Source organism: Pongo abelii, chromosome 1 (assembly GCF_028885655.2).
Source record: "Pongo abelii isolate AG06213 chromosome 1, NHGRI_mPonAbe1-v2.0_pri, whole genome shotgun sequence".
NCBI classification, from domain to species: Eukaryota; Metazoa; Chordata; class Mammalia; order Primates; family Hominidae; genus Pongo; species Pongo abelii.
The window spans coordinates 157,108,469-157,135,059 of NC_071985.2; the positions used below are offsets into that span (position 1 = coordinate 157,108,469).

At 34.4% G+C, this 26,591-nt stretch overlaps 2 protein-coding genes across 16 annotated transcripts in view; one reads left to right on the forward strand and one right to left on the reverse strand.

The window, feature by feature from the left end:
- ASB17 (ankyrin repeat and SOCS box containing 17) overlaps positions 1-4,013 on the forward strand; it is a 50,600-nt gene extending 46,587 nt beyond the window's left edge. For all 12 annotated transcript variants that reach the window (XM_054532971.1, XM_054532980.1, XM_054532977.1 and 9 more), the window contains 2 exons: positions 1,102-1,381; positions 3,728-4,013. In XM_054532971.1, the coding sequence (XP_054388946.1) occupies positions 1,102-1,381; positions 3,728-3,934 (487 nt within the window). In that variant the 3' untranslated portion in view covers positions 3,935-4,013. The remainder of the gene's footprint in view (positions 1-1,101; positions 1,382-3,727) is intronic.
- A 1,285-nt stretch (positions 4,014-5,298) lies between these two features.
- The window catches only part of MSH4 (mutS homolog 4), a 125,802-nt gene continuing 104,509 nt past the window's right edge, over positions 5,299-26,591 (reverse strand). For all 4 annotated transcript variants that reach the window (XM_054532989.1, XM_024245413.2, XM_054532988.1 and 1 more), the window contains 3 exons: positions 24,632-24,806; positions 23,002-23,090; positions 5,299-10,195 (listed from right to left, as the gene is read on the reverse strand). In XM_054532989.1, the coding sequence (XP_054388964.1) occupies positions 10,004-10,195; positions 23,002-23,090; positions 24,632-24,806 (456 nt within the window). In that variant the 3' untranslated portion in view covers positions 5,299-10,003. The remainder of the gene's footprint in view (positions 10,196-23,001; positions 23,091-24,631; positions 24,807-26,591) is intronic.

A 26,591-nucleotide genomic window follows, 5' to 3' on the forward strand; every position in this document is an offset into this window, starting at 1 on the left:
AAATAACAGCATAAAAGTCTATTAAATGAAACAACTGCAAGAAGTATATACCATTTTAAAAAATAAAGTTTTCATTTCTGTCATAAGGGAAGAGAAATTTTCAAGTCTAGCCATCATGTGACACTCTAGGGAAAACAAGATTTCCCTAGATTTCAAAATTTTACTCAAGAAGAAAAATTCTGCCCTTGAGGGACCTGATATGGTTCTCACTATAATTTACATTTCCTAAGCCCAACCAACTCTAATTTTATTAAAGTGAAAAACATCGAATTAAGCTAGTTGTATTTATTTCTTTCCTAATCTCCAAACTCAATTCAAGCTCATGTCTGGTACATGATCAAGAAGAACAAAAACAAAAAGATATGCAAATGATCACATAATCCTTTCTATTATAAAGTTAAATCAAAAAGTTCTGTCCTCCTTTTCCATTTTATTTTTTCCAGAGCTACGTCAGTTTTGTAATACTGTCCTAAGCAGTACAGATTTCTCAACTAGAATTGCTATGACTAAAAGTAAACACTTTACATATAGTATAAATTGGTTTTTTTATTTTTACAACGTAAATAGGGTTTAAATGTTTGGTAGGAGTTTTCTTTTAACCTTCAGTTTAGTCTAGATTCATAGAGTGGAAAACCCCTTTTAAGAAATATATAGGCTGGGTGCAGTGGCTCACGCCTGTAATCCCAGCACTCTGGGAGGCTGAGGCAGGTGGATCACCTGAGGTTGGGAGTTTGAGATCAGACTGACCAACATGGAGAAACCCCTTCTCTACTAAAAATACAAAATTAGCCAGGTGTGGTGGCACATGCCTGTAATCCCAGCTACTCAGGAGGCTGAGGCAGGAGAATCACTTGAACCCAGGAGGCAGAGGTCGCGGTGAGTGGAGATCATGCTATTGCACTCCAGCCTGAGCAACAAGAGGGAAACCCCATCTCAAAAAAAAAAAAAAAAAAAAAAAAAAAAAAAGAAACATACAAAGATAAAGTTACATTTAAGACATTTAACATTTAAACTATTATTTTCCCATTACTAGCAAGATAAAGTGTTTGTCACATTTCTTAATTCTATATCCAATGAGTTTTTGTTTTGTTTAATTCACAGAACTTTCACACCAGTATACTGTCCAAGCCCATTAAGTGGCATCACACCTCTCTTTTATGTAGCTCAGACAAGACAGTCTAATATCTTCAAAATACTACTACAATATGGAATCTTAGAAAGAGAAAAAAACCCTATCAACATTGTCTTAACAATAGTACTCTACCCTTCGAGAGTAAGAGTAATGGTTGATCGTGAATTGGCTGACATCCATGAAGATGCCAAAACATGTTTGGTACTATGTTCCAGAGTGCTTTCTGTCATTTCAGTCAAGGAAATAAAGGTAAGAAAACTACTTTAAAAAAAATGGGCTCAAATATTAGTGAATCTTAAGATTCAACTGTAAAGGAAAGAATATAGTTAATTTTTAATTTATAGAATATATCCAGTGACAGATCATTGAGTATATGCCTATTAATAAAAATAATAGGGAAAATCTCAAACAGTCTTTTACTTCTTGTGTTTTTAGAAATATGAAAGAATTTTAAGTTATATGTATAGTTCATTTTAGTATTAAGTAGATATATATTTTATCCTAAGTCTATTTTTAAAACTTTAAGATGTCTCTGTCCTTTAAAAACAAAATCAAAAAATTTAACAGACTTCCTTTCCAACAGAATATTTCAAAATGAGGGTTACATTTCTCCCCACAAACACAATCATATGTCAAAAAACAGATTTTTTCCATTCAAGTTCTCAAAGCAACGTCAAGCATTATGAAAATATAAATAAACGCTTAAAATATTTGTTCAAGTGAAAATATCTATCCCTCAGAAATGTGGAGACCTTCTTAATAAAGTTTCTGGAATAAATCAAATTTAGAGAAAACAATTAAGAGCATATAGGGTACCCTGTCAAAATGAACTGCAAGTGTCAGCATCAAATTGAATCATGCCCATTAGTAGCAACAAATAAGTCCGTTTAATACAGAGAAAGCTACCCCTATAATTTAAACCAATCAAATTAACAAGGAATCCAGTAGTTCCCCTAATCTTTAAGGCTGTGACTTCAGAAATAAACTCATAAGAAATATAACTCTACTGTTTTTTTTCTTTAATGCCTCAGCAGTGAATATGAGTGCCTGAGCCAACTGTAAGCAAAGCAAATTTATCAAATTATTTTGGCAGCCCATTTTTAAAACAAAAATTTTTTTTTGCATTTTCAGAATCTTGCTTGTCCTTGGTCCAGTATTAATTCTGCATAATTGTTACAGAACATATCAATTCTCAACCAGTTCCGTGAATGCTATTCCTGAGATACAACACTAGTAGAAAAGCACTAGGACAGGCCGGGCGCAGTGGCTCATGCCTGTAATCCCAGCACTTTGGGAGGCCGAGGCAGGCGGATTACGAGGTCAGGAGATCGAGACCATCCTGGCTAACACGGTGAAACCCCATCTCTACTAAAAATACAAAAAATTAGCTGGGCGCGGTGGCGGGAACCTGTAGTCCCAGCTACTCGGGAGGCTGAGGCAGGAGAATGGCGTGAACCCAGGAGGTGGAGCTTGCAGTGAGCTGAGAAAAGAGCGAGACTCCGTCTCCAAAAAAAAAAAAAAAAAAAGAAAGAAAAAGAAAAGCACAAGGACAGAGTGAGTTGACCAAAATCATCTGCCTAAGTGGCAAAAAATTTATAGCTGGGTTCCAATCAATTGCAGCTTAATAAAGTAAAATAGCATTGAACAGGAAGATAAAGAATAGTATTAAAACTGCTTAAAGAACACTTTAAATACCTCTGTTCTGCATTTCTACACTTCCCAGTAGTTTTCCCTATCGCAGCACATATATTTTATTGTAAATATATGTTTAGATATTTCTACCTCTACACCATGAGTCTTGTAAGCACAGAGGCTGTGTCTATTTTACCTACCCTAGCAAATTATCCCAAGCACCTATCACAATGCTAAGCATATATTCTTTAATAGTTAAATAATTGAATAATGAATGCATTATATATGTAATAGATAAACAATAGTATCATGTAGCCTGTGGAGTATACGTTCTAGTGGAGAATATTTCTGTAATACAGCAATGTTTTTTCCTCCCAAGTCAATCTATTAACATTTGACCCGTAAGATTAAATATTTTAAAAGATGCCTTTCTAAACCTTTAAAAGACATCTTTTCATTTGGACAGGCCTCCTGTCAGGCCTTCTTGTGTATGAAGCTTTACTCTACAATGGTTGATAACACCTGGGAAACTTTTAGGACTTAGGTTGTCTCTGTCCAACCCCAGACCAGTTGAATCAGAATTTGTGGAGTAGGGTCTGAGCACTGGTATTTTTTACAGTCTCTCAGATAATTCTATACGGCTAAGTTGACCGTAACTACTCTTCAGGAAGAAGTTGATAAAATAAAAGTACAATCCAACTAAAATTAAAAACTTGTTCGGATTCATAGTTGTAAAAAAATGTTGCCTTGTGTCCTTAGACATATAGATTATTTGAAGTTTATCCTTGTGAAAAAAAGGGAATAAAATAATTGCCTCAAGTAAAAATGCTTTGGAAAAAAGTTATAAGCGTTTTATAAGTTTATGGTCTATTTTCTAAATTTAAATTAAAAATAAGTTTTAATAATTTGGACTAATCCAGATTACAAAACATTACAAAAGTAAAATATTTTGCTTTTCTTCAGACACAGCTTAGTTTAGGAAGACGTCCAATTATTTCAAATTGGTTTGATTACATTCCTTCAACAAGATACAAAGATCCATGTGAACTATTACATCTTTGCAGACTAACCATCAGGAATCAACTATTAACCAACAATGTGCTCCCAGATGGAATATTTTCACTTCTAATTCCTGCTCGTCTACAAAACTATCTGAATTTAGAAATCTAACATACGTCAATGTCCTAAGTTCCTTAACAATGCTTACCAATGTATGGCTTAGAAGTTAATAAAAATTAACTTCATGTAAGTTTTTATTGCATTAAACATTCATTTAGAAAATATATTTTCACACAACATCTTAATTGGATCACTTTTTAATCAATACGTGACTCTGCCCATTACCTTCTATACAATGGAATAAATTATATGCATTTTACACAAAGAGAAATAAACTATTTTCATCCAAATTACATCAAAATGAAAATATCAGTTCAATCTGTATGTTCTTTCATCACGAAGAAACTTATCTAAAAAAATAGAGTTTTCTCAGACAATTTTTTGGCTATTTTCTAAGTACTAGACTTTTTTCTCTATAACTATATGCAAACATGAGACTTGGAAGACAGTTCTCTATGGATCTCTCTCATGTTTTTCCTGTCAGGAGCAGAGGCACTAATTTCCATTTATTATGGGCTAGCTTTTCAAGAAGTTTGTATAGTGAGCAGTTTGGGAGATAGAGATAGTGTCTTCCTTTGGAGCAGAAAGCAGGTTTGTTTATTGTTTAGTATAAAAAAGTAACGTCTTTCTCAGGCAAAGGTTGAGCAAGTTTGCTTGAAACTCACTACAAAAGATTGGAATTTCCCAAGCTCAGAGCTCCTCAGCTGTGACACAAATCTACTGTGTCTACATCTACTTGGACCACTCCATATCTTGGAGGGTGGATCTAAGTGGAATCGACACAAGCATGAATCTTATGCTACTTGCTAATGCCATTAGTAATAAAGTCCTTTGTTTCTAACCCAGGAGTCTCTTGTCTTCTGACAGTAAGCATGAAGCTATGGCAGGCTAAACTGCTTGCTTGCAATTAGGGTAAAAATGTCAGACTCTTCAGTTTTTGACAATGAGCACCTGTTCCCACCTTATCACTATATATTTTAGGGCCTGTCTTAGTAAATTATGGCAGACAGTAGCAGTTTCCACTGTCCACTCACAGTCTGAGTACTATCAAAGTGTGACAATTCATAGAAAGAGTGTTCACTCTGGTTCTGTACTAACATAAACTGTGTGAATATTATTATTACAGTGTCTAAAGAACAGAATGTAAATAGTAAAGTAGCAAAGACATGGAGCAATATAACCAGATTACTTGCTTTTTCTTTCCCTCTACTTTCATTTAGGTGAAGTAAAAATACATTATAGGATTGAATTATAGAAATGTTTACTTATACACTTTATTAAAATGTTTAATTATAACTCAGCATATTTTAAGCTCATAAATATACAAGTACATATTATAGACAGGCTATTCATATGAATATTTCCTTTACTAGAAACATGTAAATAGTTGTATATTTTGGTAAAAATAAGTTAATATAAAGAAAGCCTAAAAGCTACCTTTAGTCTAGCACATAAAGGAACACTAGATTGGTGATCCAGATGAAGTGATTTGTCTGGCCAAATACCTCAGCAAATCTTTTGACATTTATTCTCTAATTTTCATCCTTTTCTTCCATCATTCTCTCCACATGTCTTCGACTCTAAGAAAGATTAACAAATTTGGTCTAGTCTTCACTTTTATTGACTGTGGCTCATACCTATTCTAAAGGGTGGGCAAAAAGCAGCATCTAAGTTTCAGGAACTTCTTCCTACTGGAATTCTGATTACTTCCGTATTTCTCAACATGATAAATCCATCACCACCCAGAATCTTACTGAACTCTTCCCTTCTGTATTAGTTTCCTAGAGTTGCCATAACAAAGTGCCACACACTGGGTACATTATTTCTCATCTCACAGTTGTGAATCCTATGAGTCCAAAATCAAGGTGTCACTAGGGCCCTCCTCCCTCTGAAGCTTTTACAAGAATTCTTCCTTACCTCGTTCTAGCTTCTGGTGGTTTCCCTTCCTTGGCTTGTAGCTGCACTACTTCAATCCTTTGTCTTCATATAGTGTTCCCCTCTGTCTTCATGTGGTCTTATAAAGACAGCTGTCATATCTTATCTGATTACATTTGCAGTAATCTTACTTCCAAACAACATCACATTCTGAAGTACTGAGGGTTAGCACTCGAACATATCTTTTTTGTTGTTTTCACATTTAAAACATGTTTTGTCTTTTTTTTTTTAAGTTCAGGGGTACATGTCCAAGATGTGCAGGTTTGTTACACAGATAAATGTGTGCCATGGTGGTTTGCTGCACAGGTCATCCCATCACCTAGGTATTAAGACCAGCATCCATTAGCTGTTCTTCCTGATGCTCTCCCTCTTCCATCTCCACCCTCTGCCAGGCCCTGGTGTGTGTTGTTCCCCTCCATGTGTCCATGTGTTCTCATCATTTAGCTCCCACTATAAGTGAGAACATGCGGTGTTTGGTTTTCTGTTCCTGCATTAATTTGCTGAGGATAATGACCTCCAGCTCCAACCATATTCCCTCAAAAGACATGATATCTTTCAAATCAATGTCTTCTCTCCCTCATCAGTCACTCTGCCCACTCAACTCTTCTCTCCTCCCACAAGCATCTGTCCTGTTCCCATCATTTCTACCTTTAACCCTCATCAACTCTACTAAAATAGTCTCTTAAACTATTTGGTCTCCTTGACTCTGGTTTCAACTGCCCATTTCAAAATCATTCATGCTAACACCCAGATGATCTTATTAAGATGCAAATCTAATTATGTTATACCACCATCACTACTACCACCATCCCTTGCCAATCCCCCAAGGGCAAACATGCCTTAAAACTCTACAGTGGTTTATAGGAGAAATTGATAGAAAGCACCTAGCTTCACTCTCTCAGATGCACTCTATCCTCCAGCTAAACTAAGCTGCTTACTGCTTCACATATCTTTACTTACACATACGCTGATCTATCTAAAATGCCTTTTCCTTCCTAAAAACCCAATATATTTTATCCTCTAAATTCCCTTTGACTGACAAAGGTTACATACGCTTGGTTCCACTGCCTTAAACATTCCTCTATTATGGCACTTATCACATGGTGCTCCAATCCTAATATATGTGCTTTTTTCTCTTTATTACACCCAAGGTTCTCAAGTCAAATGCCCTATCTCTTGTACCTCTAACACCTAATATGTTGCCTGGTCCATAGAAAATATTTATTGAATTAGATTTGTTTTATAGCTTTCTAAAAGTAATACTTACTCTAAAACTTTTGCTTGAAGGAACAGATTTTAAAATGTGCTATCAGAGAGGCTAAAAGCAATTAAAAAATAGAAAAAAGAGAAATAAAACATCACTTCTGGCTAAAAAAATTATCAGAATAGCTTTAAAATTTGTTTAAAAAGCATTACTCACTGCACACCTATTAAAATGGCTCAACTGAAAAAAGAAAAGAAAGCTGACAATACCAAGTACTAGTAACCATGAGGAGCAACTGGAACTCACACATAGCTGATGAGAATGAAAAGTGGTATAGTCACTCTGGAAAAGTCTGGCAGCTTCTTATGAAATAAAACATACACTTAACATATGACACAGCTATTTTACTCCTATTTAATCTAGATAAATGAAAACTTATGCTCCCAAAAAACCCTGTATAGGAAGGTTTATGGTAGCTTTATTCATAATCACTAAGAACTAAAAACCCAAATGTCCCTCAATGAATGAAAGGACAACAAACTCTGGCACATATAAACAATGAAATACTTGTCAGCAATAAAAAGGCACAGGAACATGTATAAATTTCAAACACATTATGCAAAAGAAGCCAGTCTCAAAAGGTTACATGCTACATGGATTCCATTTGTTGGACATTCTGGGAAAAAACAAAACTATAGGGCAAGAAAACAGGCCTGTGATTGCTGGGTTAAAGTTGAGGGTCAGGGAAAGATTTGACTACAAAGGAACAGCACTAAGGAAGTCTTTTGGAATGATGGGACTGTTCTGTATCCTGATTTTGCTGGTGGTTATGTGAATCCATAAATGTACTAAAATTAATAGGACCGTACACCAAAAAAATTAATTTTATTGAATGTAAATGTAAAAATAAATGCATTACTTCCTAGGCATGAGAATAAGCTGTGTTTCTTCTCCACCCCCACCCCTCCATATTTTACCCCTAAACTTGAAAAAGACTATCTTATGTAGGATTTTATCCTATGAGGAGAAAGGTGGAACAGGCTAAAATAATGGCTTTGTGGTGGAAATTAAAGGAGTTTGCTAACACATTATGGGCATTTACCTTGAAAGACTGGATTATGAGATAATGATCTATAATATTAGAAAAAGGCAAAGGCAAAGAAAAACAAAAGAGTAGAGCAAATAGATCTTAAAATTAAGAAATGCATTGTCTCCCTAGTATTCACCTTCATTCTCTAGTACCATGACATAATAATTATATCTTTAGTTGATTTGGTTTTTTGTATGTTTCTGCTACACACAAAAATGGTTTAAGAAAAAGTAATTTAATTTTAAGAAGATATAAACCTGTTTTTATTTCAGTATCTCAATTCTAAAATAAAAGACATTAATCATTTGGCTGCGGTTTTTGCATCAAAAGCTTTAATTGATGAAAAATTTCTTAAAAGTTGGGTGGAATCTAACATTGAGGTTAAATCTAAAAAGAAGTTAATGTATTTGAGGAAATGATATTCAGCATATTTGATATGTTGCACTCGTCTCTGCTTGCCTGTTTTTTCCCCACTGCCTACTCCCTTTCTACCTTTTATTGCTTTCCTCTCTTTTTTTCCTGCCACCCCAAACAATCTGCCATGCCCTTTTCCTCCTCAGTGTCTTCTTGAAATTTGCCACAAGCCTAAACTACCTAACTGCCTTTAGAAATGACCACATAAAGCCAGGCACAGTGGCTCACGCCTGTAATCCCAGCACTTTGGGAGGCCGAGGCAGGCGGATCACCTGAGGTCAGGAGTTCGAGACTAGCCTGGCCAACATTATGAAACCCCGTCTCTACCAAAAATACAAAAATTAGCCAGGCATGGTGGTGGGTGCTTGTAGTCCCAGCGACTCAGGAGGCTAAGGCAGCAGAATCGCTTGAAGCTGGGAAGTGGAGGTTGCAGGGAGTCAATATTGTGCCATTGCACTCCAGTCTGGGGGACAAGAGCAAGACTCTGTCTCAAAAAGAAAAAATATAAAGAAAAAGAAATGACCACACAAAACAGAATTCATTTCAGAGGCTGTGAATTAAAACATAGCTAACAGTCAAATATAAATATTGTGATTTTTTTCTAAAACATGACAATAGGGAATATAAGTAATCTAACAAGACATTTAATATATATTGAATTGAATGTAAAACAAAAAATAATTTACATTTACTTTTCCAAAATAATATGTGTATCATTTAAATTATAACTTTTTCAATATGCTTGGCTACTAATATTTACTTAATGCTGAGAGTTTAATAAAGTCAACAAACATTAATATTAAATGTTATAGAATAAAATATGGCCCTAAGTGGTCTGTGAATGATATTGGGGGATCAAATTATTATGAATACTGTAGCTTACTAAATAAATGTTTCAAATGTATACCTTGAATTCCAGACACGTAGTTGCCCAAGAAAAGAATAACTTGTCTATGTTAGGCCTTTATGCTGAGATTACTCACTTAGCAGCGTGATTCCAAAATTACTCTGATGAACTTCAGAACCCTCCAGTGTTGGAATGTGGGGGTACTGATTAATAAATTATTGAGTTATAGGGCATTATTACTTCAGAATAGAATGTAAAAGAAAAGCTCAAAGAATTTTCCAGACCTAAAAAGAAAGGTGTTTATTAAACTAGGGTATTTACAATAATATTTTAAACTGCAACTTGTAAGTATAAATGAACTTAGGTCTTAATAATGTGAATTTTTCTGAGAAAAAAGTGGTGTATTGTATTTTCTCCTAACATAAAAACCATTCCTTTAAGTAGTTCTCATTTGTTAAGTTATAATAAATATTTTTCATATAGAATATATAGATGACAATTGTGATGTTAATATAATGTAATTTTCAATTAAAATATGAAATTTGGCAAATATTATTTTCCTTATCTCTAAGGAGAAAAATAAATTCTAGGTTCCTTGAATTAAGATATATTATTACATTAGAATTGTTATTATTCTTCAGTCTTTCCTGAAACTTGTTCAGTCCTGGGAAAATCTTCTTTGTACTTCTTCTTGAGGTTACTTAAATATATTCGTAAACTGTCTGGATCCAATTGAGAGTTTCGAGCAGTTTGAACAAGCCTAGTGGCTAGATGGTACACAGCTCTCTGTCTTTCCATCTCAGGGGTACTCCTTTGGTTTTGCTGTCATTGAAAACAAAATATATATATATATATATATATATATGAATACTATAATTTTTATTTAAACCACACGTTGGCAATATCCTATCTCCTTCCATAGACATATGGAACTCAAGGGTTAACTAATTCCTTTGAATAAATCAGTTTCTTCCAACAAGGAAAGAATATACAAGAAGAAATAAAAGAAATATTGTATTTGAAAGAACACAATTTCTTCTGAGTATTTGCTACTTTATCACAGATCTTATGTTCTTGAAAATCACTTTTCAATGAAAAAAATTATGCTAAATAGGTCAGATTTCTCAACATAATACCAAAAATGGAAAATCCACCAAAGATAGGTTCTACAAACACTTTCTCATTAAAAATGTATGGGAAAACAGCATTGTTCATTGCTATGTGGTAATATACTTTTAAATGATGCCAAAGAGTACTACTCTGCTATCTCCTACTTTAATTCCCCAGCACATAAACTGGTACACAGAATGGGTCATCAGAAAATTGCTTGCCCCTAAAGAGAGTACATATATAGAAACTGCTGGAGCCTGAGAGAAAATACTGCCTGAGGGGTAAATTACATTTTAAAAATAAATAATATGAATAGCTATTTAAAATTATGCCTTAATTTTTAATAAACTAAACTTCGGGATACCCAAGAAATAATATTTAAAACAGGAATGTAGAAATCCTTTAGATGCTTGGTCTTGAATAGAACTTCAGGACTGCAAATATAGCTAGAAAATTCTTATTTCACCTCTTTGCCTGAACTAGATAGAGGAATCAGCATTTTTAATCTTAACTTTTTATGGAAAGTCTTAGTGAGTTTCCCTGAAATATAATCCCTTCAACTCATAATAGCAAGCAACTTCAGATTTTTTTTTACTTTTCACTATAGGAAAAATGAGTAAGATTTTATGAGGTAGAATAAGATTATCATATATTCACCCATCTATCTATTTGGTACACAGATCAATTACCAATTAGTCTATTATTTTAAAAAAGTTATTGAATATCTACTATCATCTATGTTCCAGGCCTCTAAGCTTACGTTTATATATCTATGGGGGATACAAAAATGTAAACCCCACATGATAACAGAACTCAAGGAGCTTACAGTCTTAATGGTTAAAAAAAAAAAGGCTTGTTTATAAGCAACTGGTTATGATAATTATGAAAAGTCCCATAAAACAGCCATAAAGTACTCAGAGGAAGTGAAACTCACTTCCAGCTCAGGCCAAGGAGAACTTGAATAGGATGGAGTATTGAAATTAATCCTGATAGATAAAAGAGCCTAGAAGAGAGGGTATTCCAGAGAGGAAACAGTTAGAGCAGGTACATTTGAAAGCATGGTACACAATCAGGTCAATATGATGATATGGCAAGTAATTCAATGTAGTAATGACAAGTAATTTAATTTACAAGATTGAAATTGCAGAAACGTAGATTATGTGAAACTGAGTGATATTATGTAAGGTTGATGTAGAAAACAAAGGAAAATCATAAAGCAGAAGCCAACAAGCTTTACAATCACCTAAAGACTGGTTAAGAAGGCAAATCCCTGAGCCACAGGAGATCCTTGACAATCTAGTATGGTACCCTGTATCTTAGGCAATTCTAATGCAGGTAATTCTAAAATATATTTTGAGAATTACAGAGGACTTTTTACACTAGACAAAGGAGTTCAACTTTACTTTGTAATAAATCATTAAAAGTTTCTGAGTAGGCAAACTACATAATAAAAACTATGCATTAGGAGACAATCTGGTAGAAGTGTATATAAATAGATTGAAAAAGAGAGAGAACTTACTGCATAGTCCTAATGACAGGTGATTAAGAGGAAGGATCCATATATAACTTTGGTGGGTCACTGGGAGACTTAAAGGTGAAGAGATAAGAGATTTTTTTTAGAAGATGATAAATTTAACTTTGGCTTTTAAACATAGATTAAGATATGTAGGAGAAATACGGAGAAAAATATATAGATTCAGAGTTGAACAGAAATGATGATGGACGCTGTGAGAAAAGATGAGATCACCAAGTGCAGATTTTAAAAAGAAAAGAAACAAGGGCAAAAATCTTAGAAACTTTTATATTTAGTAAGTGGAATAAGAAAAAGTAATGATGATGGCTGGGTGTGGTGGTTCATGCCTGTAATCCCAGCACTTTGGGAGGAAGAGGCAGGTGGAATGCTTGAGCCCAGGAGTTTGTTAAAAACCAGCCTGGGCAACATAGTGAGACCTTGTTTCAAAAAGAAAAGGAAAAGTACTAGTGAAGAAGGGACAGAAAAAGTAATCAAACAGGTAGGAGAATGAAAACATCCAGGAGAGAGTAATTCCACACAGCCAAGAGAGGGCAGAATTAAGAAAAGAGAAAACAAGGGTAGTGTCAAGTGCCATAGAGAGATCATGGAAGATCAGAAGTGAAAAGAAGGACAAAGGATTTTATAATTAGTTGGTATTTAAGAGAAAACTTTGGGGAGAGTGATGACAATAAGAGTTAGTTTAAATATGAGAAATGAAAGAAGCAAGCATAGGTTACTTTTGATAAGTTTGCAGTAAAAAGAAAATGAAATAATAGTTTGAAAAGTAGAGTAAACAGGCAGAATTTTAGGGGAGAAATCTAAGCATACTCATAGAAAAAGGAAAAGCCTGTGACAAAAATATTAAAGATGCAAAAGAGAATAAAGGGAACTGAGAAGTAATACCTTAGCGGAGATTTTTTTTAAATGGTAGAAAAGTTAACCTTCTGTCTGACAGTCAGTCTCTTCCTCTGAGATAAGATGGAAGAGAGACGGAAGAAAAACAGAAATATTCAAAGCAAAATTCTGAAGGAGGGAAGTTTCAAGAACTCATCAAGATGACCTCAAATTTATTAAAAAGTAGGAGGCAGATTATCTGTAGAAAGTGAAGTGATTGAGAGTTCAGGAAGAGTGAAACTGTTTCAAAAGAGTTATTGTAAAAGAAGCTAAATAATAAATAAAAAGAAAAAAATACAATTCTCATCACATACCATGTCCTGTCGGCGGCGGGAGGGGGTGGGGGGCAAAGGGAGGGATAGCATTAGGACAAATATCTAATGCATGCGGGACTTAAAACCTAGATGACGGGTTGATGGGTGTAGCAAACCACCATGGCACATGTAAACCTATGTAACAAACCTGCACGTTCTGCACGTGTATCCCAGAACTTAAAGTATATACCAAAAAAAAAAAAAAAAAACAATTCTGGATATGAACAAAATGGCAGAGTAGAAGCAATCTGCCTTTGCTCTCCCCACAAAGAACCAAAAGCAAATATCCGGAGCACAGATTAACACCAGCATCTTAGAAGCCAAATCTGAGGCTGAAATGATAGTTGGGAGACAGAGAAGTGAAAAACTCTGAGCAGACAATAGAAAGAAAGAAAGTTCTCTATCTGCAATGCCCCTGCCCCAATCTGCCAGGCATCATGCACAGAAAATTCCTCCCAGTCTCATTTGTTCTACTCTGGAAAAAGTGAGATTGAGGTGGATAGCCAGCTTCCCCACCATCCTGGGTTCCCTTGCAGAAAAATCATTTCTGCCTAAACCCACAGGAAGCACCACTAGTGCCTGGATGGAGAAAACCACCTGCGGGCAGCTAGAGACAAAGAGGAGAGTGGAATTAGAAACTCCAGCCTGTATAACTACTCTTCATTTCAGTCAAATGAGACACCAAATCAGTGTGGCTGTTCAGCAGCACCATGCCAGAGGAAGCAGATGCCACAGGTCATCTGGGTATAAACCCCTAGCCAGCCTTTCCACACAGCTGAGGTATATCCCCTCTAAGAACCCTACCATCTGAGATGGGCAGTACTGCAAACATTTGCCAGAGCTGAGGAAATTCTGGGCTTAAGGTGCCATCTAGTGCTGAAAATGAGGCAGCAATCTAGGATTAAGGGGAATCACAGACAATTGCAAAGAACTTCTAAGCAAACATACAACCTAGAAAGTCCAACAAGCGAGACAGTGAAGAAAAACTGATTCTTCATTGCAAAAACATAGATACATGTCCACAAGGAACAACAGCAAACAGGAAACTACGACCTCCCCAAATGAACAAAGCAAGGAGCTGGTGATCAACATCGTGGTGAGATGGTGATACGTGAGCTCTCAGATCAAGAATTCAAAATAGCAGTTTTAAGAAAATTCATGAACTCCAAAACGGCACAGAAAAAGCAACTGATAAATTTATCAGAGAAATTTAATAAAGAGATTAAAGTTTGGCCGGGCACATTGGCTCACACCTGTAATCCCAATACTTTGGAAGGCCAAGGTGGGTAGATCATTTGAGGTCAGGAGTTTGAGACCAGCATGGCCAACATGGTGAAACCTCATCTCTACTAAAAATACAAAAATTAGCCAGGCATCGTGGTGCACACCTGTAATCCCATCTACACAGGAGGCTGAGGCAGCAGAATTGCTTTAACCCAGGAGGCGGAGGTTGCAGTGAGCTGAGATCACACCACTGCACTCCAGCCTGGGTGACAGAGCCAGACTCTGTCTCAAAAAAAAAAAACAAACAGATGAAAGTTTTAAAAAATCAAATGGCAAACAGATTTGAAACTCTGGAACTGAGAAATACATTTGATGAACTTAAAAAAAAGTACAGAGACTCTCCAAAAAAGAAATAGATCAAGCAGAAGAAAGAATCAGTGAGATTAGCCAGGCATGGTGGCTCATGCCTATAATACCAGCACTTTGGGAGACTGAGGCAGGCAGATAACTTAAGCCTAGGAGTTAAGAGACCAGCCTGGCCAACATGGCGAAACCCCGTCTCACTAAAAAAATTAGCCAGGCACGGTGGCACATGCCTGTAATTCCAGCTACTTGGGTAACTGAGGCACAAGAAATACTTGAATCCAAGAAGCGGAGGTTGCAGTAAGCCAAGATATAGTCAGAGGGAAAAAAACAGAATGAAAGGAATAAAGAGAGCCTGAAATATATATATATATACATACATACCTTGGAAGAACAAATCTAAGATTCACTGGTGTTCAAGAGAGAATTGAGAAAGAGCAAAGCATAGAATGCCTATTTAAAGGAATAAAAAGGAAAACCTACTAAACATAGAGAAATATGTTAATATCTAGGTACAAGAGGTCACAGAACACCAAATATATTCATCCCAAATAAGACAAGCCAAATGATATAATAATCAGACTCTCAAAGGTCAAGGACAAAGAGAATCCTAAAAGCAGCAAGAGAAAAGAAGCAAGTAACATAAAAAGCAGCTCCAATTCATCTGGCAACAGACTTCTCAACAAAAACCATATAGATCAGGAGGGAGTGGTATAACAGATTCAAAGTACTGAAGGGAAAAAAAACTGCAAACTGAGAATACTATACCTAGCAAAACTTTCCTTCAAACATGAAGGACAGAAAAAGTCTTTTCCAGACAAACAAAAGCTGAGGAAATGCAGCATTACTAGATCCATATTATAAGAAATGTTAAAGGCAGCTCTTAAATCTGAAAGGAAAGAATGCTAACATGCAAAAGACAAACAAACAAACGAAGTTTAAATGTTAAGTACATAAATTCAGAATACTCTAATACTATAAATGTGATGTGTAATCTACTCATATCTCTAACATAAAGACTATAAGACACATTCATTAGCTGGGCGTGGTGGCGGGCACCTGTAGTCCCAGCTACTCAGGAGGCTGAGGCAGGAGAATGGTGTGAACCCGGGAGGTGGAGCTTGCAGTGAGCCAAGATTGAGCCACTGCACTCCAGCATGGGCGACAGTGTGAGACTCAATCTCAAAAAAAAAAAAAAAGACACATTTATGAAAATAGTAACTACAGAAACCTTTAAAGAAATAGACAATATAAGAAGGTGTAAATTGAGACAAGAAAAAATCAAAATGTCAGGGGAATGAAGTTAAAGTACAGCATGTTTCAGTTTTTCCATTGTTTGTTACTTTTCTTCTCTCTATGGTCAAAACTAAGTAGTTACCTGTTTAAAATAATGTGTTATAGCTATAAAATATTTTATAAGCCTCATGATAATCATAAATTAAAAACCTATAATATATATTAAAAACATAAAGCAATGAATTAAAACATACTACCAGAAAAAATTACTTAATCAAAAAGGAAGAAAGAAAGAGAGCACTTACAAAACAACCAGATAACAAGTAACAAAATGGTAGCAGTAAGTCTTTATCAGTAATAGTATTGAATGTAAATGTCCTAAATTCTCCAATTAAAAGACATAAGAGTGCCTAAGTGGATTAAAAAAACAAGACCTAAAAAAACAGGAGCTCAAGACCAGCGTGGACAACATGGTGAAACACTGTCTCTACTAGAAATACAAAAATTAGCTGGGTGTACAGGCGGGTGCCTGTAATCTCAGCTACTTGGGAGGCTGAGGCAGAAGAATCGCTTGAACCTGGGAGGTGGAGGTTGCAGTGAACTGAGATCAAGCCACTGTACTCCAGCCTGGGTGACAGAGCAAAACTCTGCCTCAAAAAAAATAAAAATAATAAAATAAGATCTAACTATATGATGCTAACTAGAAACTCACTTCACCTATAAAGTCATACTAGACTAAAAGTAAAGGGATGGAAGAAGATGTTCCAGATAAATAAAAACCAAAAAAGAGCAGGGGTAGCTATGTTTATATCAGATAAGACAGACTTCAAGTCAAAGACTGTAAAAAGAGACAAAGAATGTTATTCTATAATAATAAAGGGGTCAATTCAGCAAGAGGACATAACAATTATAAATATATATTCACCCAACACTGGACCATCCAAATATATAAAGCAAAAATTAATAGATATAAAGAGAGATATAGACTGCAATACAATACTAGTAGGGGTCTTCAACATTCCATTCTCAGTAATGGCCAGATCATCCAAACAGAAAATCAACAATTAAACACTGAAGTTAAACTACACTCTAGACTGCTTGGACCTCACTGACATTTGCAGAATATTTCATCCAACTGCTGCAGAATACAAATTCTTCTCATCATCACATGAAACATTCTCCAGGATAAACAATACATTAGGCCACAAAACAAGTGTCAATAAATTCAAAAATGTCAAAATCCTCTGAAGTATATTTTATTCCACAATGGAATAAAACTAGAAATCAATAACAGAATGAACTTTTGGAAACTATATATATAAACACATGGAAAATAAACAACATGCCCCTGAACAATCAATGGGTCAATAAAGATATTAAAAAGAAAAATTTAAAAATTCTTGAAAAAAATACACGACATACTAAAATCTACGACATACAGCAACATATTGCTAAGAGAAATGTTTATAGCAATAAACACCTACAACAAAAAAGTAGAAACATTACAAAAAAAAAAAAAAAAAAAAAAACCTAACGTGGTACTTCTCAAAGCTAGGAAAGCAAAAACAAGCCAAACCTAAAACTGGTAGAAGAAAAGAAATAATAGAGATCAAAGCAGAAATAAATGAAGTTGAAACTAAAATAAATACAAAAGACAAACAAATCTTTAGCTAGACCAACTAAAAAGAGAGAAGACCCAAATAAAATCGGAAATGAAAAAGGAGACATAACAATTGATACCACAGAAATACAAAGGATCATTAGAGACTATTGTAAACAACTATATGCCAACAAATTGGAAAACCTAAAAGAAAGAAAGAAATTCCTGGAGAAATACAACTTACCAAGATTGAAGCATGAAGAAATAGAAAACAAGAATAGACCTATAATAAATAATGAGATTGAAGTAATAATAAAAAACCTCCCATCAAAGAAAACCCCACAATATAGGGAGACCCCCATCTCTGCAAAAAAATAAATAAATAAAAATTAGCCAGATGTGGTGGTGTGTACCTGTGGTCTCAGCTATTTGGGAGGCTGAGGTAAGAGGATTGCTTGAGCCAGGAGGTCAAGTAAGCAGTGGGCTGGGATTGCACCACCACACTCCAGTCCAGGCAACAGAGCAAGATCCTGTCAAAAAAAGAAAAAAAAGAAAGAAAAAGAAAAAGAGAAGAAAAGCCAGTACCTGAAGACTTCACTGCTGAATTATACCAGATATTTTTAAAGAAGAATGAATAGCAAGTCTACTCAAATTATTTCAATTAATTACAGAGGAGGGAATACTTCCAAACTCATTCTATGAGGCTAGTATTACCCTGATATCAAAACCAGACTATGAAACAACAAATAAAGAAAACTACAGGCCAATATTCCTGCTAAACATAAATTGAGAACTCAACCAAATACTAGCTAACCAAATACAACAACACACTGATAAGATCATTCACCATGATTACACAGAATTCATCCCAGGGATGCCAGAATGATATAACATATGCAAATCAATAAATATGACATGTCATATTAACAGAATCAAAGACCAAAACCATGTGATCATTTCAATAGATGCCAAAAAAGCATTTGACAGAATTCAACATTCCTTTATGACAAAACCTCTCAACAAACTGGGTGTAGAAGGAACACACCTCAAAACAATAAGGGACATACATTACAAACCCACAACTAAATAATACTATGGGAGTAAAAATTGAAAGTCTTTCCTCTAACTTCTGGAACAAAACAAGGACACCCACTTTCACCACTTTTATTCAACATAGTACTGGATGTCCTAGCCAGAGCAATTAAGCAAGAGAAAGAAACAAAGGGCATCCAAACTGGAAAGAAGTCAAAATATCCTTTTCGCAGATGACATATTATACTTAGAAAACCCTAAAGACTCCACAAAAATATAAAAATCAGTGACATTTGTATATGTCAATAGTGAACAAACTGAAAAAAATACAAGAAGAAATCCCATTTATGGATTGGAAGAATAAACATTGCTATAAATGTGTTCATGGATTGGAAGAATAAATACTGCTAAAATGTCAACACTATTCAAAGTAATCTATGGATTCAATACAATCCCTATCAAAATAACACAGACATTCTTCACAGAAGTGGAAAAAAATCCTAAAATTTATATGGAACCACAAAATACTTCAAATAGTCAAAGCAACCCTGAACAAAAAGAACAGACCTGGAAACATCATGCTATCTGACTTTAAAATATACTACAAAGCCATAGTAACCAAAACAGCAGAGTCCTGGCATAAACACAGACACATCGAAAAATTGAACAGAACAGAGAACCCAGAAATAAGTCCAAGCATTTACAGCCAACTCATTTTCAACAAGACACCAAGAAGACAGTCTCTTCAATAAATAGTGCTGGGAAAAATAGATAACTATATACAGAAGAATGAAGCCAGACTCATATTTCTTAACATATATAACAATCTAATCAAAATGAATTACAGACTTAAATGTAAGACCTGAAACTATGAAACTACTTGAAGAAAACATTGGGAAATACTTTAGGATGTTAATGTGGGCAAAGACTTTTTGGGTAAAACCTCAAATGTGCAGGCAATAAAAGCAAAAATAGACTTATAAAATTACATTATGTTAAAAAGCTTCTGCATAGCAAAAAAAAAAAAAAAAATTAACAAAGTGAAGAGACAGCCTACAGAAGGGGAGGAAATATTTTCAAACTCTCCTTCCGACAACCAAATTAAGCAAAATAATAACAAACAAATAATAACCAAAACATCTAAGGAACTCAACTCAATAGCAAAAAAATCCCACCAAATAAACCCAGTTAAAAAATTGGCAAAATATCTTAATAGATGTTTCTCAAAAGAAGACATACAAATAGCCAACAGGTGGTGGGAACGTAAATTAGTTCAACCTTATGGAGATTTCTCCAAGAACTAAAGGAACTATATATATATATATATACATATATATGTGTATATATATATATATACGTATATATATATACACACATACATAACACCTGTACCTAGTTCATCACAGCACTATTCACAATAGCAAAGTCATAGAACCAACCTAAACACCCATCAATAGTTGACTGCATAAAGAAAACCATGGAATACTATATAGCCATAAACAAGAATGAAATCATGTCCTTTACGCAACATAGATGGAGTTGGAGGCCATTATCCTAAATGAACTAACTCAGAAAACCAAATACTGCACATTCTCACTTATAAGTGAGAGCTAAACAATGGGTACACATGGACATAAAGATGGAAATAACTGTCACTGGGGACAAAAGGGGGAAAGGTAGGAGGTGGCAAGGGTTAAAAATTACCTATTGGGTACAATGTTCACCATCTGGCTATTGGGTACACTAGGAGCCCAACTCCCAGCAGTATACAATATACCTATGTAACAAGCAAGCACATGTACCCCCTTAATCTAAAATAAAGTAAAATAAAAATAAACAAAAAATAGGCAATGTGGGTATATTATTGCAACTACATCATAGTTGTTGTGAAAAGGGGCCCTTAAGAACAAGAAATGAGTTCATTGCTCCACTGGAAAAAAATTCAGGGAAGTTTCTTGGGGAAGTTCACATCTGAGCTAGGTAAAAATGTTAAATAAAAATGATATGGATGAGGTAGATGGAGGAAGAGGAATTAAATTATTAGCAGAGGGAACAACATAAGCGAAATAAAAGATTAAAAAATAAAACAAACAAACATATAGCCAACAGACATATGAAAAAATGTTCAACATCACCAGTCATTAAGGAAATACATATCAAAACCACAATGAGATATCATCTCACCTAGTTAAAACAGCTTTTATCCAAAAGGCAGACAATTAACAAATGCTGGTGAGGATAGAGAAAGGGGAATGCACATTGCACATACACTGTTGATGGGAGTGTAAATTAGTATTGCCACTATGAAAAATAGTATGGAGGGTTCTCAAAAGACTAAAAATAGCACTATCATATGATCCAGCAGTCCTACTGCTGGGCATCTATCCAAAAGAAAGAAAATAAGTATATCAAAGAGATGTCTATATTCTCACGGTTATTGCAGCACTATTCACAATAGCCAAGATATGGATCAACCTAAGTGTCCATCAACAGATGAATGGATAAAGAAAATGTGGTAAATATACACAATGGAATATTATTCAGCCAAAGAAGAAAGAAATGAAATCCTTGCATTTGTAGCAACATGGATAAAGAATCACTATGCTAAATGAAATAAACCAGGCACAGAAAGACAAATACCACATGTTCTCACTCATATGCCTGAGCTAAAAGAGTTGATCTCATGGAGGTGAAGAGCTCATTGATGGTTACTAGAGGTTAGGAAGGGTTTGGAGGAGGAAGGAGATGAATAGAGGTTGGTTAATGTGTACAAAAATACAGTTAGATTGAAGAAATAGTCTAGTGTACAATAGTTCAGTAGGGTGACTATAGTTAATATGTGTCGTATAGTTCAAAATAGCTAGAAGATAAGAATTGCAATGTTTTCAACATGAAGTAAAGATAAATGTTTGGGGTAATGGCTATCCTAACTACCTGGATTTGATCATTACACATTGCATGCAAGTATCAAAATATCACATGTACCCCCAAAATATGTACAACTATTATCAATTAAAAAAAGAAAAAAATCACAATTATCCAGTAAAATATTCAACTAAAATCAGAATATATGAATTTGCAGTGGATAAAAATAGCTTGTTTTGAATATTTTTCAAACTTCATTAGGAGAATCAAAGCCTACTAGAAGGCTAGTGGAGAGGTGGTCCATAACTGAAACGTGGTAAGATGAACTCTAAAGAGTTAGGTAATAAGAGCTTCTTCAGAGTACAGAACAGTTAAAATTTCTGACAAAGAGATTCAAATAGATAATTAGGCAAGTGAAGTCACAGAGACAGTAGAAGAACTTAAAGGAGAGAGGAATTAAAAATGGAAGTCAGGTTAAGAAAGAGTGACGGACACAGAAAATTGTTATTGAAGAAAATATCACACTGCACCAGGTCAGTTTACTGAACACATTGCATTTTTAAAACACTGTAAAGCAGCTGGGCGCGGTTGCTCACACCTGTAATCCCAGCACTTTGGGAGCCCGAGGTTGGTGGATCACCTGAGGTCAGGAGTTCGAGACCAACCTGGCCAACATGGCAAAACCCCCACCTCTACGAAAAATACAAAAAAAAAATTAGCCGGGTGTGGTGGTGGGCGCTTGTAATCCCAGCTACTCAGGAGACTGAGACAGGAGAATCGCTTAAACCCAGGAGGCGGAGGTTGCAGTGAGCCGAGATCATGCCATTGTACTCCAGCCTGGGTGACAAGAGCAAAACTCCATCTCAAAAAAACAAACAAACAAAACCCAAAAACCAAAAACACTTATATAAAGCAACCAACTAAAATTTTCCAAATTTTGAGTCAACAGATGTGAGTTTAGTGTTGAACCTACTGCTTCCTAACAAATCACTTAACCTCTGTGAACCTGTAAAATTAAGAGTAGAAGTAATCCTTTTTTAATCTTTTACTATAAAGACCTAATTACTTCATGAAGAGTTATGAAGCTTACATATGATGAGTAGAAAAGCTTTGAAAACTATAAAAAATATATAATTATACAAATATTGTGCATAGTGATTTTCATTTTTAATGTCCACTTAAAATAGATTTATTTTCTCATCATAAAGTTAGTATAGCAATAATTACTTTAGAAACTAAACTGTTTAACTTTTATCTCATAGCTTGTTAGCTGATTTGCTGCGAGGATTATAATAGACCAAACCAAAAGAGTTTTAAGAAGTAAAATTAATTTTCTTTGTTTAGAAATTAGGTTTTAATTTTAAATATTTTAATTATTATATTAATTATTATATATTTAGATCAAAGGTCATAATAAAAATCTACACTAAAAGTATTTTTTTTAATTTGAAGAACAAATAAGAACAAAGTTTCTTACCAAAATTTGTCTCGTAATTTGAGTTGTGATTTCCTTGGCATCCAAGACAATTGACGGTGGAAGTGATGACACCTCTGCAGCTTTTAATCCTAGAATTATTTGTTTTAAATTGGCTTCAATATTGTTACTGCTGGCATTTTTATGCTTGTTTTAACTAGTATTAATCTTTTAGTCACAGATTTAAACTTCCCTTCTAGAGGCATTTCTGAACTACTCAATAATTCTCAGAATTAAGCTTTCCAAAATTCTGGATGACAACTTGCCAATTATTAGATTTAATTACTTATCCAAGACACATAGGGCAAATTAGAATATCAGTTACCTCTCAATATAGCTCTGAGATATCAGGAACAAAAGAGATAGTTAGAAAATAATAATATTGAAATTCCATTTGCAAATATAGTTGGTTAACAGAAGGTCAAAAGGCATATGAGTTTTGCAGGGGAAGATAATAGCTAGTCACAGAGATAACACTACAGCTAAACATTCACCCACCTAAATCAATGAGACAGGAATTTCTCAGAAGATATAACAGTTGGTGAATAATCTATATGCAAATTCAAAGTATCAATTATAATTCTCATGTTTTTAGAGCTTAATTTTATTGTATAAATGCCATACAGGCTTTCTACTGTACACCAATAGCTTACTGTATTTATTGCTTTAGAAATAGAAGCAACATCAAAATTTATTGAGACGTTAGTAATTGCTAAGCACTGTGCCACACAGCTCACATTTGATAATTCATTGAATCTTTGCAACTCTACATATATGAAAAATTATTCCCATGTCATAGATCATGAAATTGAGGCTTACAAATTTTAAACATCTGATATAAATAAGTAATCCAGTTGATTTCCAATTTCAAATAGCAAAACAAAGATGGTTTTTTTCCCTCAAAGGGTCATATCCATAGCTAAAATAATTTTTGAAACTTATATGTACAGACCAATTGAAAATTCTCTGAATCTGTGAGACTTAATGATTTAAATAGAAAGTAGCTAATCAAGTTTAAGAATATCTAGCTGGGCATGGTGGTGCACGCCTGTAGTCCCAGCTACTCGGGAGGCTGAGGCAGGAGAATCACTTGAGCTCAGGAGGTGGAGGTTGCAGTGAGCAGAGATAGTGCCACAGCATTCCAGCCTGGGCGACAGAGTGAGACTTTGTCTCAAAAAAAAAAAAACAAAAAAAATATGGTTTGGTAATACATTCTCTTTTAAGATTTAAGATTTTAGATTTAATTTTCAAGTACACAGAACCTGAAGAAAACAGAGGAAGGACCCTGCTACTGAAAGATTGTGTAGAAAATATATAATTTTCAATTCATTATATAACTTGCAAATATAAGATAAATTACATTTTCTAAGGAAACTAGTACTTCTAGGGTTTTCAGTTGTCACTGTATTTTTACATAGTTACTGGCTTATAAAAATTTAAAAAGATTTATATATCTATATCTAGATATAGATATAATGAGCTTGACATAGAAAATACAATCTAAGAGAATATAAGCACTCAAAAGAATGAGAAAATTTCCTTAGATTGACAGCCAAGTAAAGAAGAGATAAAAGTTTGTCTTAGGAGAATATATAGTATTTGAATGTATAGGTATAATTTCTATATGCAGTACCATAATTTTTCTCTTCTGTGAGTCCCTTAGAAAGTTTGTAGGTATACAAAATTGCTTCTTTATTTCTTGAGGTATTCTTTACATGTTGAACTTCAAAATGCATGTTTTCTACATTAGGATACAGGGCATCAATATGGCATAGTTCCAGGAAATGTGTAGCAAACAGTGTAAATGCCTGGAATATATAACAGACGATGAATATTAGTACTTTAAAAATTAACTAGAAAATTCTATTTTAACTATGTGAACATAAAATTTTAGTTTAATTTTCTAAGTAGCTTGGCAGAGATGTAGGAATAAAACTAATAATTTGGAGGCTAACATTATCAATCCATTTTAAAATGTTTTGAGATTTTATATTAAATGAAGAAGATATGTTTATTATGTTTGTACACAGACATGTATGCCACATTATGGGAAAGAGAACAAAACTGAAAATAAAATCCTAAAAAATATATCTGAAGATATTGAAAAGATGAAGTTTACCAGAAACAAAGCTATGAATTGAGGTAATCATTTATCAGGAAGGTAACTCACACGCAAAAAAATATTTTCCTCAATTTTTAAAAAACTTAACTATAAAAGTAGCCTCCCTAGTTGTAAGTAGGTTTTGGCAGTGGAATCAAGAGATTGTCTTAGGTATGTCAAATTCCAAAAGTTTTTAGTTTTTAGATTTCATTGTGTTTGGGTTAGGTACTGGTAGAGGAAAAAGAAAGATTGAGAACACTGATTAAGATAATGGCTCTCAAACATTAGTAATCCCTTAGAGAGCTTGTTAAAGATGCAAATTCTTGGTACATATCCCCTGAAAAATTGTCAACCAATTGTTCTAATGTGGGGCCCCAGGAAATGGCATTTTCTGTAAGTACTTTAGGTGATTTTGATGAAAGTGTTTCAAGTGACTTACAGCCAGCACAAGATTTCCAGCCCAGAATTTACTAAGACAGATAGAGATCTGAATAACCAGTTACGTTTTAAGACATTATCAGTGACAAATTACGTAGGTGGTCAGTGGAAATTTAAATATTAAGACAGTAAAAATAATTGATTGGCAAAATGGCTACCAACTATTGAAGGTGAAAAGCAAGGGAAGGAATAATTTTGTATATGACAGAAAAATGAAAATTCATAAATACCTACTCAACAAATCAAAAGGAGTATAAAACAAAACCAAATTTATAAAGCTACAGGAAAATATTTAGAACACAGTAAGCTATTTAAAAGGTAGAGACTATATTCAATAACAACAATGTCCTTAAAAGTTATATGCCAAACCAATCTATTAGAGTAACTTTGTAAACTCTATTTCAGGTTAATTCAATTTAGCAAATAATTATTCAGACCCTATCTATTGCAAGAATTGTGCTAGGCACTAAGGACACTGTGTTAGAAAATAATAATTTAATTTAAAATAAGTAGCAATATTACATTTTTATTAAATTATTCATACTAGAAAATAATATTGTAAAGTAATACTAAAAACACTATTTTAAACTATTGTAGAATACTTTGGAAACAGATACTGTATGCTTGAACCTGTGAGGTGGAAGTTGCAGTGAGCTGAGATCATGCCACTGCACTCCAGCCTGGGCAACAAGAGTAAAACTCCATCTCAAAAAAAAAAAAAAAAAAAAAGAAAACAGATAGGGTTCTCCAGAGAAAGAGACAAATACGATATGTGTGTGTGTGTGTGTGTGTGTGTGTGTTGTATGTGTGTAAAGAGATGTATTATATGGAATTGGCTCATGCAATTATGGAGGCTGGCAAGATCAAAAATCTACAGTCAGCAAGCTGGAGACCCAAGAGAGTTGATGGAATAACTCCAGTCCAAATGCCTGCAAGCTGTAGACTTAGAAAGAGCCAATGTTTCAGTTTGAGTCTGAAGGCAGGAAAGAACCAGTGTTTCAGATTGAAGGCAGTAAGTTCTCTCTTATTCTTATAAGGATCAGCCTTTTTCTGC